Source organism: Labrus bergylta, chromosome 8 (genome assembly GCF_963930695.1).
Source record: "Labrus bergylta chromosome 8, fLabBer1.1, whole genome shotgun sequence".
NCBI lineage: Eukaryota > Metazoa > Chordata > Actinopteri > Labriformes > Labridae > Labrus > Labrus bergylta.
Window position 1 is genome coordinate 10,041,083 of NC_089202.1, and position 16,747 is coordinate 10,057,829.

A 16,747-nucleotide genomic window follows, 5' to 3' on the forward strand; every position below is an offset into this window, starting at 1 on the left:
GTTTATACAAGGTTTATTTTTATTTTGTTAAATCTCCCTTATGGCTGAATGAAGTGTGTTCATTTTCAGATGGATCTGGCAGGCTTGTTCGTCAAGACTGGTTTGAAGAACCAGCGAGTCGTTTTGCTCCTTACTGATGCACATATACCTGATGAGCGGTTTCTGGTCATTATTAATGACATGCTGGCATCAGGTCAGGACCATACAAATCTCTCTATGTTCTAGCTGTGTTTACCTTAAAAATATACCTGCTGTCATTAGAGAAGTATCATTTTCATCATGACTGTGCATAGTCAAGTATCAAAATTGTTACACCTTTGAACATATTGTTCTTAATAATCTGTTAAGTCTGTTCCCTCCTTTGTAGGAGAAATTCCTGAGCTCTTCAGCGAGGAGGAGCTTGAAGGTATCGTGTCAGGTGTGAGAGCTGAAGTCCGTGCCCTTGGACTGCTGGACAACAGGGAGAACTGCTGGAGATTCTTTACAAACCGAGTTCAATTACAGCTCAAGGTCTAGTTTTTCAAATTTCTCTCTAAAGACAACATTATTCATTTGTGTTTTCAGCTGTATCACTTTGATAATGAAAGTTGTTGATTTTTATATTGCTCCTTCATTTAAACAGACTGTTCCAATATTTGTCATCGCTGTTCTGTACTGGTGTTGTAGTGAGCTGGTCTTTTCTGACATCCTATTGTTTCCTCTTTTAGATTTATTTATTTATTTCTAAATACATTTTAAATTAATAATTCTGGAGAAAAAGAGGATTTTCTGGCACAAACTTCACCAACTGACAAGGTGCATGAAGAGTGAAAGGCTTAGAAGAGGTCAAAATGCTCCAGCAACACTTGTAGTAAGAAGATCAACTTTATTATCAATTTAGACCGGCACGTTTTGGCTCTTGGCCTTCATCAGGGCAGAATGAATTCTGGGCACTGATAACCTAGCAGTTAGGTTGCACCCCATGTACAGAGGCCATAGTCCTCCAAGCGGGCAGCCCAGGTTCAAGTCATGACATATAATTCCCCACTCTCTCTCCTAAAGTTTGACATGCTGAATGAACAGAGCCAGATGAACTGGGGGGTCAAAGGGAAGGAAATTCTTGTTTCAGTATACACACATGCCATCCAGCTAATCTTCATGCCAGGGCCTCTGGTAGCGTCACCGTCTGCTACAGCCAACAGGGAATGTGGCTGCCTGTCCTCATGCCAAGGCCATGAAAGTGGGGACTCAGATGGCTGCCAGTTATAATTTCCCTTTTAATATTTCTGCTCCATCTAGGACCTATGTTAATTTACATTTACATGTGTTGATGTGCTTTTTGGCTGTATATCTTGCCATTCACATGTGTGGGGATGCAAGTTTGTACACACCTTTTTACTGTATGCATGTTTGATGGGGTGACTGTTTCTTTTTTTCTACTTCCAACCTTATAGGTGATACTGTGTTTGTCTCCAGTGGGCAGCAGCCTTCGTGTTAGAGCTCGTCGATTCCCTGCTCTTGTTCAGTGCACCACCATTGACTGGTTCTATCCTTGGACCCCAGAGGCTCTGCAGTCGGTCAGCTTCAGGTTCATTCAAGAGATTGAAGGCATTGAGGTCAGACATTTAAACTGAAGTTCCTCTTCTCTCAACCAAACCTTACTTAAGTTTGTTACTCCAAAAATGTGAGAACTTTGTAATATAGCACACAACAGTATTTGTTTTCAGTGTTTTCAGGCTTTATCTGTGGGTTTGACTTACAGTAGAATTGGCCATGTACCCCCTTATTCACGACTGAGTTAGACTTTAATGAACACCTTGTAATTACTACAGTGCAGCTGGATTAACTTCTCCATAGATTCCTCATCATTAGTTCTCAGCTGAGCTTCTGACAAATTGCTGAACACATGCCTGGAGACTCACAGTGAGTGCAGGCATATCATTGTTTTCCATCATAGCAGTGGAACGATCACAACCCAGAATCATTCATGTTAATGAGAGAATAGTGATTAAGCACATAATGACCCACTAAGGAGGCACAGCTGTCACACCCAGGAGAGTGTCATCACATATGTGAACATGTGCCACACTATTACTTTCCACTGCAGACATCTGTCCTTGTTCAGAATTCCAGGTGTAGCAAAAAGTTGCAACAAAATGTGGCAAATTACTGTATTATGAATGTAATTAATGACTGTATATCTTTTAAAAGAGGCAGAGAAACAAGCTATGAAATCATCATTTATTTTAAGTTAAAAATGCACACACCACCATTAGTTGTCACAAAAGGCCAATCAATGAGAACTTCTGTCACATCTCAAGTAAACATAGCATGATTTGTCAAAGAGCATTATGTCAGATCTTAATTAATAATGATTTTTTTTCCATCTGGCTCTGTGATCATTAACAATGGCTTTTTGTGAGTTATGGTCAGGTTTGATCCTTGTATTCTCTGCTCATTTGTTTTTGCTTTAATTGATTGCTAACTATGTGATTAATAGAGGCTCTGTGTCATTGAGCTCCATATGATGAATACCATGTTTTAATGTAGCAAAACAGACGCTGTACACAGTGTTCAGAAAGTTGGAAGACACAAGACATAATGTAAACAGTGTGCATGTTTTACAAGCTACACGTCAGTGGTCTAAACATATTATTTTCCCTGAGGTTTCAAAGCCTAATCATTCCTGCAAGCTGCACCTAAATTTCAGATTGAGTAAGTCAGGGCCAGCCTAGTAAGATGGCAAAATTTGTAGATGAATTCAAAATTTATGAAGATAATATTTCACCTCCATCAAGTTGGAGATGTTAAACTGTGCTCAATCCCACTCGCCGCGTTCTCCCCTCTCCCCCCTTGTCTGCTTATTTTTACAGCCTGTCATCCAGGAATCCATCAGTCTTTTCATGGCCTACGTTCATACCAGTGTCAACCAGGCAAGTGAAAAATACCAGTGCAATGAGAAGAGGTACAATTACACCACCCCCAAGAGCTTTCTCCAGCAAATCACCCTGTACAGGAACCTTCTGGAGAAGAGTCGGGCTCAGCTCCACCACAATATGAACCGGCTTGAAAACGGCCTTCAAAAACTCCAAACCACTGCCGCCCAGGTAAACATCTTCATTATATACAGTGGAGGGGGATAATATTAGGGTTTGGTTTAAGGTTCAAGGTTGAAGTATGAAAGTTATGAATAGTATTAGTCTTTAACAGTGTTGACTTTTCCCTGACATTAAGTTTATTACACATTAAGTATGTGTAATCTTTTTTCATTTTTCTCCCTCTGTTTTAGGTTGAGGATCTAAAAGCTAAATTGGCATCCCAAGAAGCTGAACTGACCTTTAAAAAACAGAAAACTGAGGCTCTAATTACAAAGATAGGACTGCAGACTGAGAAGGTTAGCAGCAAGAGGGAGGCTGCAGATGTTGAGGCACAAAAGGTGAGATATGCTACCATGTATTAGTTTCATAAAATTCAAGTTTGCACCTCTCGTATCACACTGTTCACTACATTCCTTTTGTATGATTTAGTTCATTATGGTTGCTTTGTACAGGTTGCTGTCATCCAGGCAGAAGTCTCTATCAAGCAGAGAGATTGTGAAAATGACCTCACTAAGGCAGAGCCCTCACTGACAGCTGCTACAGAAGCACTAAACACCCTCAACAAGGTACCTCAATTTACCAACCTGGAAAAAAAAATCATCTTCAGTCATTGATAAGATTAAATGTAAATTTTATAATGTTCTTTTAGATGAATCTTACTGAGCTGAAGGCCTTTCCCAACCCTCCAGCTGCAGTGATCAATGTAGCAGCAGCTGTGATGGTCCTGCTAGCTCCTCGCGGTCGAGTGCCTAAAGATCGGAGCTGGAAGGCGGCCCGGGCCTTCATGGGCAAGGTTAAGCTGTCATCATGTCAATCACATCTGCCTGATTAATGCCAATCTAATTTGTGTCTAGGCCTTGACCCTGGCCCTGCCCAGCATCTCTTCAAAGTTCACATTACAGCTGGGTGGCTCTATGAATATGCTCAGTCAGAAGGGGGCAAGTGTGTCTCAACCTTTAGCTGCTATTAATACAGAGTGGTCTTAAATGATATATTTTGTTTATTAAAAAGCCTGTAAAATTTAGCATGAAAAAAGAATCAATGCTTTTGTGCTGTTATAGCATTTTAAACATAATAGATTTTAGATTGTGTGAATTGGTTGATGCCAAAATTAAAAATGAATAGGTGTCTGTAAACCTGTTGTGCCTACAAAAGGTTTTATTTGTGTGTGCCTGTGGGTTGTTTACAGGTGAAAAAAAGGGACAAAAGGTCAGTGACAATAAATGAGGAAAATGACAACTATTTTAAACATGGTGGTTTTTAGAGTGTGTGAGAAATATTTTAGTATGAACCTTGATAAATATTCAGTATCTAAATATTCAGTTATCCAATTCCTTCTGTTTGTTTTACATATAAAGAGTACATAGTTCTGTTTTATAGAAAAACAATTATCCTTTTAATTTAAGACATTAGTTTTTCAGATGTATATGTTTTATTTCAATCTTTAAAATGTTCTGAATGTGTCTGATTTTAAGATTGTATTATTCAGGAAATTCTTCACAACAGCACCTGAAATCATTGTAAGACTAGAATTATTGTGCAGGTGTTAATGTAGCTCCTGTTTTGTGTGGCAGGTGGATGTTTTCCTGCAGGCTCTGGTATCATATGACAAGGAGCACATCCCTGAGTCTTGTTTGACTGTGGTGAAAAAAGAGTATCTGAAAAACCCTGAGTTCCACCCTGATCTAGTACGGACCAAATCTACAGCTGCAGCTGGTCTCTGTGCCTGGACTATTAACATTGTCAGATATTATGAGGTCAGAAAATGCCTTCATGTACAGTATGTTGTATTAATAAATGTCTATACATTTCCTTTTTCTTTATGCAAGATGATTTCTTATTTATTTTGTTTTATTACATGCCCATGTCTTTTTTTCAGATTTATTGTGAGGTCATTCCAAAGAGGCATGCATTATCACAAGCTAATGCTGAATTAGAAACAGCAACAGCCAAAATGTTAACAGTTAAAAAGAAATTGGTGGTGAGTGCAAAGTTATTATTCTACTCAATTAAGTCACTTAGTCTAAAAGCTGGATTCTCTTGATGGTGTGTTATTCCCTTTGGTTTGTTTCTTTAGGACCTTGACACCAGCCTCCAGAGCCTCACAGCTCAGTTTGAAAAGGCTACAGCTGAGAAAATCAGCTGTCAAGAGGAAGTGACACTTACCAACCAGACTATTGAGCTGGCCAACCGACTGGTCAAGGGCTTAGAGGTAAACAAGAAGAGATGGGGGAGTTAATGGTGTCATTGTGGCTGACCTGACATAAGGTACACTGTCTGCCAGGGCCATGCATGGTGAGGAGCTGGTGATGGAATTGCATCAGTAATCTGGACTAGAAGTTGTTATGTCCTGGCAAGATAGCCTGATGGTTATGGGAGAAGATCAGACAGGGGGAGATTTTACAGCCTGGCCCAGCAGCATACTGGCCACTTGTGAGACAGGTAGACAGGGCTGGACCACAGAAAACGCATGGCTGAACAGGGCAACTGGCTGGCTGAGCGGTTTCCAAAGGGAAAATGGCAAAACACTACACTAACACTGTTCTCTGCCTGTGCAGTAGACATGTTTTTCTCTGTATTTGCTCTAGACATGGCATGTGAGTGTGCACATGTCTGTTTGGTGTACTTGTTTTTGTGTGATGGAACTAAAATCAATTCTCAGGTTTGTTTTGTTTGTTTTTCCAAAAGTTAAAATGAACTATCAACAGAAAGTTAAAGATCATGTGTATACAGAATACATTAATGTTAATCTTACAATCCATATGCTTATAATTTGTTAATGTTTTTTGTTTTTTTAATTGAAGCTTTCCTATTCAAGCCTTTTTTTTTAAAGACAAGGTATCTGTTATCATAATGAATGTGAATATAAAAAGAAGATGGTCATTTCAGTGGCCATTTTGTTACTTCGACTTTCTAATTCCAGAAAATAAATGTGGTTTGCATGAAACAGCTTGGCTTTTAAGCATATCAAGATAAATGTTTTGTCTTTATGGCATTGACCTGGAAGCAATAGTGCTCAGACTAATAAATCAGACCGTCTATATTTAATCATTAACTTATCTCAAAGCCTCAACAGCTGTTGGAAATTAACAATGTCTCACCCCAGACTGAGTGATATTACAGGCAATCCATAATACATTAGAGTAAAATTATAGTGATTTTTAACTGTCTGAGAATTTATTATGTGACATATTCTGGATCCACTGCCCCTTGTAAGAAAATGCCGTGCATGATTTATTGTTTCTGGTGCTGTCACAGTCATATTATTGAAGGTTTAAATTAATGCTGAATTAATGCTGAGTGAATCTACAGCCAACTTCCAAAGCTATTTAAGGGAATTGCAGTTGTATGCTTTATTGCTTACATATTCTAAACAACAAACTGAGTGGGAAAATGCCAAACCTGTACACAATCCTTTTTCCTCTTGGTATAAACTGTCTTCAGATCAACTGGAATCATTCCCTGTGAATAAGGTTATTTTCTGAGTGTCCCCTGTGTTTTTATTTTTCTATAATATTCAAACCTTGTCTGTCTCTTAGTTAGAGAAGGAGCGCTGGTCACAGGCAACTGTCCAGTATGAAAAGCAGCAGAAAACCCTGTGTGGTGATGTACTCATCACTTCAGCATTCGTCTCCTACATGGGATACTTCACCAGGCAATACAGAGTTGAACTCCTGAATGAAACATGGATCCCTTTCCTTCAGTCTATGAAGGTAAGGCCAGTTTTGCATCAGAGTCCGTGTTGTTTCTAGACTGAAGTTGTTTAGAAAGTAAAATTGTTCTCTCTACAAACAGACACAATTCTATGAACTGGAGCTCATTGAAAGGCCACCAGTTCTGTAATCATAGTGACATCATTCCTGGTTTTCTGTTCCAGGTCTCTGTACCCCTGACAGACGGCCTGGATCCAATCCTCGTGCTTACAGATGATGCCACTGTGGCTGCCTGGCATAACCAGGGCCTGCCAAATGATAGGATGTCCACTGAAAATGCTGCCATCCTGACCACCAGTGAGCATTGGCCACTCATCATTGACCCACAGCAGCAGGGCATCAAGTGGATTCGAAACTGGCTCGGACCAGAGCTGAGGGTGGTGCAGCTGGGGCAGAAAGGGTAAGCAGAGCTTCTGTCTATCTACTGTTAGAAATCATAATGTGCTGTTTAATCAGTCACAGAGCACTTATAACAACAGCAAACAAATTAGCATGTCATTTTTTAAACTAAGTTGCTTTTACTTATCTTCTAAGGTATCTTGATGTGATTGAACAAGCCCTCGCCTGTGGTCATACAGTTCTGATTGAAAATCTGCCGGAAAAAGTAGACCCAGTCCTGGAACCTCTACTTGGCAGAAACACTATCAAAAGAGGGAGGTATGTACTGAAACTACAACTTTACATTTATACTGTTGCCCTTAAAAAGATCACAAACATGCAAACATAAATACATGAACCATAAAAAAAACTCCCCAAAAGAGAATTCTACATTCTGTAGAGGCTATTTAGGATGGAGCTTTAAAGATCAATACATGGTTTTAGTATCCATGTAGGTTTCCAAGTCAATATGCCCACAACTTGTCCCAAATGTCTCTGTTGTTAGACAATAGGAGCAGATTTGCCAGATGGTTGAATCTCACTGAGAACTGAAACACCAGTAAGACATGACTGAATGCATTATTATTGCCCTCTCTTCAGATTATAAATGAATTTGCAGCGCGTGTTCTGAATCCCTGAGGCCAACATATTGATCTCCCCCTCAACACGGGTGATAGATGTATATTTGTGTGTTCATATTCTTTAGGTGTGATGAATATTGAACAGCTGAGCCTGTGCTCAGTGTAAAAACTGAATCGGGGGCAGTCATGGTTATGTATAAGGACTCCTGTCAGCCACAAAAAGATGGCATGCAACACACTAAATGCTGTGGTCTTCCATCATTATGGCAAACTCAATTCAGCTTGAATAAATTCATAACGTTGATAGGTGATTTGTTGGCATTTATCTGCATTCAATTATTTAGAAACTGAATGATAACATTTCTATGTCAGCTTTACATTTACTAAGATAACTTGCTGCATCTGGATTATTCATAAAATAAACAACAGTGTTTATTGTAACTTCTTTATCGTAATTGTCATTTAATGACGAACAAGGCATCACCAACTATGCTGCAAATAATCGTTTAAAATATACTTTAGATTTATGCACTCCATTAAAAATGGCACTTGTTTGAAACCTTTATTTGGTAAATTTGGCTGTAATTACCTTTGTTCTGTTACCCTCAAACCTAGCAAATGTCCTAAATGGGAGAACAAACTACATAAAAAAATACCACATATTGACATTCTGCTTTGACTCCCCCCTCAAAAATGTTTACATCTTGCTCTGATCTATGAACGACCATGAATATTGAATATTTGGTGTATGTTCATCGAACTTCCTCTGAAGTGCTGTCCATCCAGACCTTACAATTCATCATAGTAAATCTGATTATAAGTTTATCCCTTGTAGATGACCCACACACTTGTTTCTGTCGATGATTAATACAACCTGCTAGGGCAGCTCTGATGGATCTGGTAGGGATCCACAGCTGAAGTTCATTAATAATTGGAATGTTGTAGAGTGTGAAGTAATGAATACTAATTATTCCTTTCATGGCTGACGGGAGACTACAAGCCAATCCATCAGCAAGGACTTTAATTTGGTGGAGTAATGGTTCTATCAATAGTACATTAATTCTGGCTTGTGAAGATATAGAGTTAAACCAGACCCAGGCCATGAGGAACCTCTGCTGTAAAATTGGGGCCTTGCCTGATCTCCAAAGGGTAATTAGAGAAAAATGAAAAGCCACCAGGTTTGTCATGCAGCCGCTAATTTAATTGAAATGTAGGAAGAGATAAATATTGGCTGCTGAGGTGATAATCTTTAGATATTTCAGATTTATTTCTCCACAATATAAGTCACATTTGGACCCAGAGTGAAGTTCTTTTTCTACTTTTGAAGAGGCAAGTTGAGCAAAAGTTGATAAAATGGATAAAAGTGGCTTACAAGATGTAGTGTGTTTTATCTCACAGTTCACATCTATCATGGGATCATCGTCATTGTTGTTGTTACAATCATTTGTTTAAAATACTTTTTTATTGTAAATGTGATTGTTAAATTATCCACAATGTCCTTTTATAAAAGACAATAATGATATTTCTAGACATCAGAGACATCTTACCAGCATTAGTCTTCTTAACATCAAAAGTTTAAGAATCCCTCAAAAGCTTTGTTCAAACAAAACCAATAGGGACAGGTCTAAAGCTGTTCCTGGCTCACAAAAGTTTGCTCTTACCTAAGATAGTTTGACTAAACAGTACAAACTCATGTTTTTAAGATCACATGATATGATTTTAGAGCACAGACAAGAGCTAGTTAATGGGCTTCATTTACGTTTAAACTATTGGGATAACCATTATCTAAAGGTTTATTCAAATACTTTAGTCTGCAACAAAGCTGGGTATTGTCAATAGATGGTATGGACTATCTCTGTGACATCACCTACTATTTTCTGTAGCAGACTTTTGATGCTCATCGATGGCGTTCACCATAGTGGAAATGCTGTTTCAAACTTTCTTTGGAGCCATTGGCCTAATTTTTCAACACTGAGGTTACCACTGGTATTGTCTCATGTTTTTTTTTTTTTTACACATCCTTTCTGATGACAACTCCATAACAACATTAGGGTAGTGTACTTTTTAGTTATTCCGAGGATTTATCAAATGGCAATATTTCCTAAAGAAGCATAACAACACAGCCATCAAGTCATTGTTGGCCCTCATGTAATTTTGACGAGTTGAACTCTCCTGTTATCCAGGTACATTCGAATTGGGGGGAAGGAGTGTGAATATAACAGTAACTTTCAACTCATTATGCACACCAAGTTGGCCAATCCTCATTTCCCTCCTGAGCTCCAGGCCCAGACAACCCTCATCAACTTCACAGTGACTCCGGTGGGCTTGGAAGAACAGTTGCTGGGACAGGTAGTGTCTCGTGAAAGGCTCGAACTCGAGGCCCTAAAGGTAAATCCTTAGTTAAATAATGAAAGATGTAGAATGTTAAAACAACAAAAAAGCTTTTTTTTTTAAATTATTATTTAACACCAAATAGAAAGTCTGAAATGTTTCGTGCACTTTTCACAAGATGGAGCTGACAACACAGCAGAACTACTTCAAGATTGAGCTCAAGAGGTTGGAGGACGACTTATTGAGTCGCCTGTCTGCAGCCCATGGTAGTTTTCTGGGTGATATTTCTCTAGTGGAGCAACTTGAGAACACAAAAAACACAGCAGCTCACATTCAGCTTAAGGTGAGTTTATTAAAGGCAACAAGGGTCTTCTCAGTTTTCCCCCAGTAACTAAGCTCATGTGTTTTTTTAAGTCACTAAAGTGTTTTTGAATGTCACATAGCCACCTCATTTAATTGCATTAATAACAAATCATGTGATGTTTGGGATTATGTGTCATGAGAAGATTTTGGAGCATGACGGTTAGCTCATGTTGTACCACTGCATCACACAGGTTGTGGAGGCCAGAGAGAATGAGACAAAAATCAACGAGGCTCGAGAACTATACCGTCCAGCAGCTGAGAGAGCGTCGCTCCTCTTCTTCATCATCAATGACCTCAGAAAGATTAACCTCATGTACCAGTTTTCTCTCAAGGTAGAAGCTTTACCCCTGAAGTGTACTCTAGAGTGTTTCTGGCAGTGCTTAGAGTCTACTCTGACCAAAATGATTTTGTATGCATGTTCTGTTAGTTGTTTTTTCTTTTTCTGAAAGAGACATTAGGCAGAAAATAAAAGTTATAATTTGTGTCTTACCAAAATGTCAGTTTGTTTTCATTAATGTGTTCCTTATAAAAGCTCTGTGATACTTTTTCTTTCCTTTCAGACTTTTATCTCGATGTTTCAAAAAGCAATGGAGCGAGCAGAATGGGATGAGGATGTGAGGACCAGAGTGCACACCCTCACTGAGGCCATCACCTATTCTGTATTCCTGCACACCAGCCAGGGCCTGTTTGAGAGAGACAAGTTAACCTTCTTGTCACACACTGCCTTCCAGGTGAGGGACTCAGGGCCGCCTCAAAGGTGGGACCCCCTGTCATCGTCATCAATCAAAGCACTTTTCTGCCCCCACATTAACTTCAATTAAAAGCAGTCAGCACCACCATACGCTGCTATTGATTACCTCTCACAGCATCCCTCATTGCTGCTGTTCAGACAGTTGGTTCTGACAGGGGGGTTGGTTCTGATGGCATAATGCAATTATCTGTCATTGGGCCAACTGTTTTCATCTTAGAAATAGTGCTGCTCTGAAGGCTGTCCTTCAAACACCTATTTTACATTCAGAGGCAATTATTCAACCTTTAAGAGTTCTCCTAATCTCTTTAAAATAGTTTTGTTGCAGTTTTCAATCATTATTAAATGATTGAAAAGAGATCAATGCAACCTGGATCGTTACAAACTGATGTTGGTCCTTCCCCTCAGATTCTGCTCAAGAAAGGCCTGATTGATCCCCAGGAGTTTGACTTCCTGCTGCGTTTTCCTGTGGAGGCCAGTAAAGTTAGTCCTGTGTCCTTCCTATCTCCTCATGCCTGGGGAGCCATCAAGGTACAGTCTTGCCTTCGAACAATTGTGATGTAACATGTAAATGGGAAACAATCTCTTCAAATGGTCATCACTTCATACAAATATCCACTGCTTACAGAGGTTGTTACAATATATTTACATTTCATATAGACACTATCTACAATGGAGTACTTTAGTGGACTAGACAGAGAAGTGGAAAGCTCACAAAAACGCTGGAGGAAGATCATGGAGTCCAGCTGTCCTGAAAAGGAAAGACTTCCCCTGGACTGGAAGAATAAAAGTTCTCTACAGAAGCTTATTATCCTTAGAGCACTTCGCCCTGATAGAATAACATACACGTTAAGGTAAGTTAATGTCCCATTTACAATCTATTTGCCAGTATTGTGTATCCCCAAACTTGCCACTATTGTGCATTGCAGGAACTTTGTAGAGGAGAGCATGGGGACTAAATATGTGGAGGCTGTCAGGCTGGAATTTGACAAGTTGTATGAAGACAGTGGCCCATCAACCCCTGTGTTCTTCATCCTCTCCCCTGGAGTGGATCCACTCAAAGATGTTGAGAAACTAGGTACTATGTTTATATTCTGTCACTTACACAGCCAGTATCACTTAATACTGCTAGATTTTCAGATTTTTCTTTCTGTGCAGGAGGGAAGTTGGGATTTTCCATTGACCAGGGCACTCTTCACAATATATCTCTGGGACAAGGGCAGGAGAAAGTAGCTGAGAGGGTCCTGAAGAATGCCTCTAAAATTGGACACTGGGTCATTCTGCAGGTAGGAAGCATTTCTATTTAGTAACTAAGCTTCTGGACTGTAGTTATTCTAGGCTGCTCTACCAGTCAGGCTGTAATGCACCTAATGATATTATCTCATCCTGTGAGCGGGAGAAGTAAACTCAATTTGGTTCAATAAAAACTATAATTGGCTGGATCAGCTCCATGAATGCCTTCTTTAAGAGGAGAAGCTTGCAGCCAAGAAAGTCACTGGAGGTTTTCTTAGTAATTTAGAGCATAACAAGGTGTTTGTAAAATATATATTTTTACAAATAAGAACAAATCTAACATAAATGCACATAAAATAATTGTATTTTATCAACCCATAACATTATCATTGTTTTCTCTCATCTTTCAAAAAAAAAATAGCTTTGCCATGCAGAGCATATAAATACATAGTTTAAATCAGATTTCATACATTACAGCACACTGAAGTTGGGTGTTAATTTTTGACACTGCACGCTGTGTGTAATCTTATACTTACAAATATGTGCACTTGAACCTTAATCAACCACATACTTATGCATACTTGTGTGATAGGTGAACACAAAATAACTATCTTTCATTCTGTCAACTTGGAACAATCTGAAAAATTTCTTTGAGATCTTTTAAAATATTATTTGTTCAGAATGTGCACCTGGTAGCTCGCTGGCTGCCCTTCCTAGATGCACTTTTGGAGACAACAGCGATGGACAGTCACCCAAACTTTAGAGTGTTCATCACTGGGGAACCAGCTCCAAGTCCTGCGCAGCATGTGATCCCCAGAGGCATACTGGAGAATGCCATTAAAATCACCAATGAGCCCCCCACTGGCATGAACGCCAGTCTGCATGCAGCCCTCAACAATTTCAGCCAAGTGTGTTAAAGTTTTGATATATAAAAAATATGTATACATATGATTTTTTTTTTTTTTTAAACATATATATATATATCTGCATAGTAATGATGTGTACTCTTTCAGGACACTCTGGATATGTGTTCCAGAGAACAGGAGTTCAACTCGATGTTCTTCTCCCTCTGCTTCTTTCATGCCTGTGCCACTGAGCGCCGTAAATTTGGTCCCCAAGGGTGGAACCATAACTATCCTTTCAGCACTGGAGACCTCACCATCTCAGCCAGTGTCTTGTACAACTACTTAGAGGCCAACAGCAAAGTAAATTTAACACTACTTTAAAGAAGTATTTTAAATGTTTTGTTCAAATATTGACGATCACAATTTTAATTTGTTTTGACTACTACTTTAATAAGCTCTGTAAAAGTATATTGTTAATGGTGTTTGCTGTGGAATTATTGTCAGACTTGGATGTTTAATCACAGAGTTATGTGCAGATAACTTAGTGAAATCTTTTGTTCTAATGTTATTTGTGAAAAATGTTCAGTCTACTCTTTTATTCACATTTCTTCTCTTATAACTACACAACCTATAATTTAGCTTAATTTCATGAAGACAAAAAATCCATTCTTGAGATGCTGCACCCCTCACAACTCGTAATGCATTTTTCCTAGAACTCCTATTACTCTGGTCACAACCAATTATGTCTTGTAGGTATTCTGCCCTCCAAAAACGAATGTCCTTCATTATGTTAACCAAACAGTAACCTGTATGTGCGTATACAGAGAATTCATTAGGAGGGCAATGAAGCGTAATCCTAAATGTAATTACATGCAGCCAATGTGACAGTTCACAACGCTACATAAGTGATCACAGCAATTAGAGCTGATGAAGGAAGCAATTTGCAAAACAATACAGGTACAAATGATTGTGAACCTCCAGCTTTTGTAATTTGTTATGAATCACAGGTTCTTTTCTTCCTCCTTCACCCTCACGGATCATAATCTCCCGCTGAGGAAAAGACTCTTCTGTCATACATTAGATCAGTGTGTGTAAAGAAACATAATTCTGTTACATGTCCCTACCTTTATCATCATTATCGTGTTGGATCACATAGTAACTGCTCAAAGTTTTTTCAAAAGAGCAATGGTAAAAAGAAAAAAAAAGACCTGATGCTTTGAATGTGCTGAATACTTTGTGTGACGATCTTGATGTATCCTACAAACAGTTCTTTTCTCTTGTTTTCAGTTTCAGTTGATTATTTTTTAACCTTTTGAAATACTTATTTGACCTTATATTTGCATATTCATATCAGTCTGTGTTTAATTTAGTCCATGCAGGTTCCCTGGCAGGACTTATGTTACCTTTTTGGTGAGATCATGTACGGAGGACACATCACTGATGACTGGGATAGAAGGCTGTGTAAGACCTACCTACAGGAGTTCATGCACCACAAAATGGTAAGAGTTTATTAAGAAGAGTAAGGTAAGAAGAGTTGAGGTCCGTTTTATCTTTTTCTTTTTTTGGTTCTCCATGTCATTCAAAATAACCTTAAAGCATTCAATGAGACCAGACAATTCAGTTTCAGGAGTTTGTTACTGGTTCCAAGAAAAGGGAGCAGCAAACTTAAACTTTTCAGTTGAAGTTCAGTTCCCACCTTTTGAACACACAGTGAGTCCTCTGTCTGATATTAGGTTAGAAGGAACAAAAGAAGTAGAAGATAGTTTTGCATATATTAGAATACAGCAGCGTTTTAGTCTAGGTTTGAACAAAGAAGAATACCTAACATGTGCATACAGAGACAATGATGAGTGAGGGCATAACAATTCATGATGAACCTGAAAAGTAAAAAAACGTTTTACCAGCTGCTGAATCGGAGGTGTAAAAGAAAGGGATTCAACAGTTAAAATACGAATATATCTGTAGCTCCAAACACATTTCCGTCTGTGCACCTTGAAAAGTGAAGGTGTGGTGGTTTGGATTTTGCGTTTGAAAACAGCTGGACTTTTGTTTTATCTTCTTTTAAAACAACTTTAACCAGTTTAAATGACACATTTTCAAGATTTTAAAAATGTGCTTCTTGTCTACTGGCAAATCAATCAATGCCTGGTTACAACATACATTTAATTTTACTGAGCCAAGTTGTGAGATAAATCCATTGAGCTGCTCTGAAACTTTAGCTTCTGTAGTTCAGGTAAAGGGTGCCCCCTAGGGATGTATACCTAAACTGCAATTTTATGCCAAGCTTGGATTTTTTCCATTGCGGATTTTTCCATCTTCATTGTTACTGTACTTTGTATTTCTCTATATTCTACATTCTACATTCATTAACTTTAAGAATCATCAGGTTGTTATTTGGTGTGTTGCTATTCAGCGTGTGTTTAGTTTATAGATACTTCAATGGGAATTTTCCTTTTCCCCCGCCAGAACACGGATATCTCTCTGCTTGTACTACCAAGTTAATGTGCAATGGTTCACAAGGGAGTGGTTAAGACAATCAGATTGTCTGTGTGTTTTGCAACAGGTTTTTACTTGTGCTGCGATCAATCATGTTTCGTGAAATCAGAAAAAGCATCGCTTGAATTAATTATTGCTTGGATTTAAGAGGTATGTTGGGATGTTTTTATTGTATATAATAAATGATGTGCATTTGTGTTTTAATCTTTGGATCCTCAAATTTCCAATTACAGTTTGAAGGTGAACTCTTTCTGTGCCCTGGGTTCCTTGCCCCTCCATTCATGGACTACAGTGGTTACCACAGTTATATAGATGAACTTCTTCCATCTGAGAACCCCACTCTGTATGGTCTTCATCCAAATGCTGAGCTGGAGTGCCTCACTGTCAGCTCAGAAAACCTCCTGAGGTCTCTGCTGGAGCTGCAGCCACCGGAGTCCTCGAGAGGAGATGGGGCCACTCAGAGCACAGAGGAGAGGGTGAGGAGGCAGAAAAGAAAATACAACAGAAAAAGTAACTGGGGGGGCGCTGGTTGCGCAGTGGTTAGTTTGCGTGCTCCAAGCGGGCGGCCCAGGTTTGAATCCAGCCTGTGGCTCCTTTCCCGCATGTCATTCCCTACTCTCTCTCTCTGATTTCCAACTCTATCCACTGTCCTATCTCTCCATTAAAGGCACAAAAAGGCTAAAAAATAAATCTTAAAAAAAAGAAAAGAAAAAGTAACTGGGAACTTTCATATACCTATACATGACATGAGTGTCCTGTTTTTCAGGTCAAGTTGGTCATTGAAGATATCTGCGAAAAGCTTCCTGAGGAGTATGACATGGCAGAGATTATCACAAAGACAACAGAGCGAAGCCCCTACATTCAAGTCTGTTTTCAGGAGTGTGAGCGCATGAATCTTTTGCTAGCAGAAATCAGGAAGTCCCTTCATGAGCTGGATCTGGGCCTGAAGGTACAGCCATTGTGACATTAACACAGTCATCCT

The 16,747-nt window shown here is 39.0% G+C and overlaps 1 protein-coding gene across 1 annotated transcript in view; it reads left to right on the forward strand.

Moving 5' to 3' along the window:
• si:dkey-233k19.3 (dynein axonemal heavy chain 11) overlaps nucleotides 1–16,747 on the forward strand; it is a 39,459-nt gene that overhangs the window by 19,541 nt on the left and 3,171 nt on the right. The window contains exons 53-78 of the mRNA XM_029277968.2: nucleotides 70–193; nucleotides 368–510; nucleotides 1,434–1,595; nucleotides 2,853–3,086; nucleotides 3,269–3,415; nucleotides 3,530–3,643; nucleotides 3,727–3,870; nucleotides 4,652–4,834; nucleotides 4,957–5,058; nucleotides 5,155–5,289; nucleotides 6,617–6,790; nucleotides 6,955–7,190; nucleotides 7,325–7,447; nucleotides 9,933–10,137; nucleotides 10,259–10,423; nucleotides 10,635–10,775; nucleotides 11,004–11,174; nucleotides 11,600–11,722; nucleotides 11,852–12,045; nucleotides 12,121–12,269; nucleotides 12,350–12,477; nucleotides 13,105–13,332; nucleotides 13,438–13,629; nucleotides 14,640–14,768; nucleotides 15,999–16,241; nucleotides 16,532–16,714. Of these exons, the coding sequence (XP_029133801.2) occupies nucleotides 70–193; nucleotides 368–510; nucleotides 1,434–1,595; nucleotides 2,853–3,086; nucleotides 3,269–3,415; nucleotides 3,530–3,643; nucleotides 3,727–3,870; nucleotides 4,652–4,834; nucleotides 4,957–5,058; nucleotides 5,155–5,289; nucleotides 6,617–6,790; nucleotides 6,955–7,190; nucleotides 7,325–7,447; nucleotides 9,933–10,137; nucleotides 10,259–10,423; nucleotides 10,635–10,775; nucleotides 11,004–11,174; nucleotides 11,600–11,722; nucleotides 11,852–12,045; nucleotides 12,121–12,269; nucleotides 12,350–12,477; nucleotides 13,105–13,332; nucleotides 13,438–13,629; nucleotides 14,640–14,768; nucleotides 15,999–16,241; nucleotides 16,532–16,714 (4,272 nt within the window). The remainder of the gene's footprint in view (nucleotides 1–69; nucleotides 194–367; nucleotides 511–1,433; nucleotides 1,596–2,852; nucleotides 3,087–3,268; nucleotides 3,416–3,529; nucleotides 3,644–3,726; nucleotides 3,871–4,651; nucleotides 4,835–4,956; nucleotides 5,059–5,154; nucleotides 5,290–6,616; nucleotides 6,791–6,954; nucleotides 7,191–7,324; nucleotides 7,448–9,932; nucleotides 10,138–10,258; nucleotides 10,424–10,634; nucleotides 10,776–11,003; nucleotides 11,175–11,599; nucleotides 11,723–11,851; nucleotides 12,046–12,120; nucleotides 12,270–12,349; nucleotides 12,478–13,104; nucleotides 13,333–13,437; nucleotides 13,630–14,639; nucleotides 14,769–15,998; nucleotides 16,242–16,531; nucleotides 16,715–16,747) is intronic.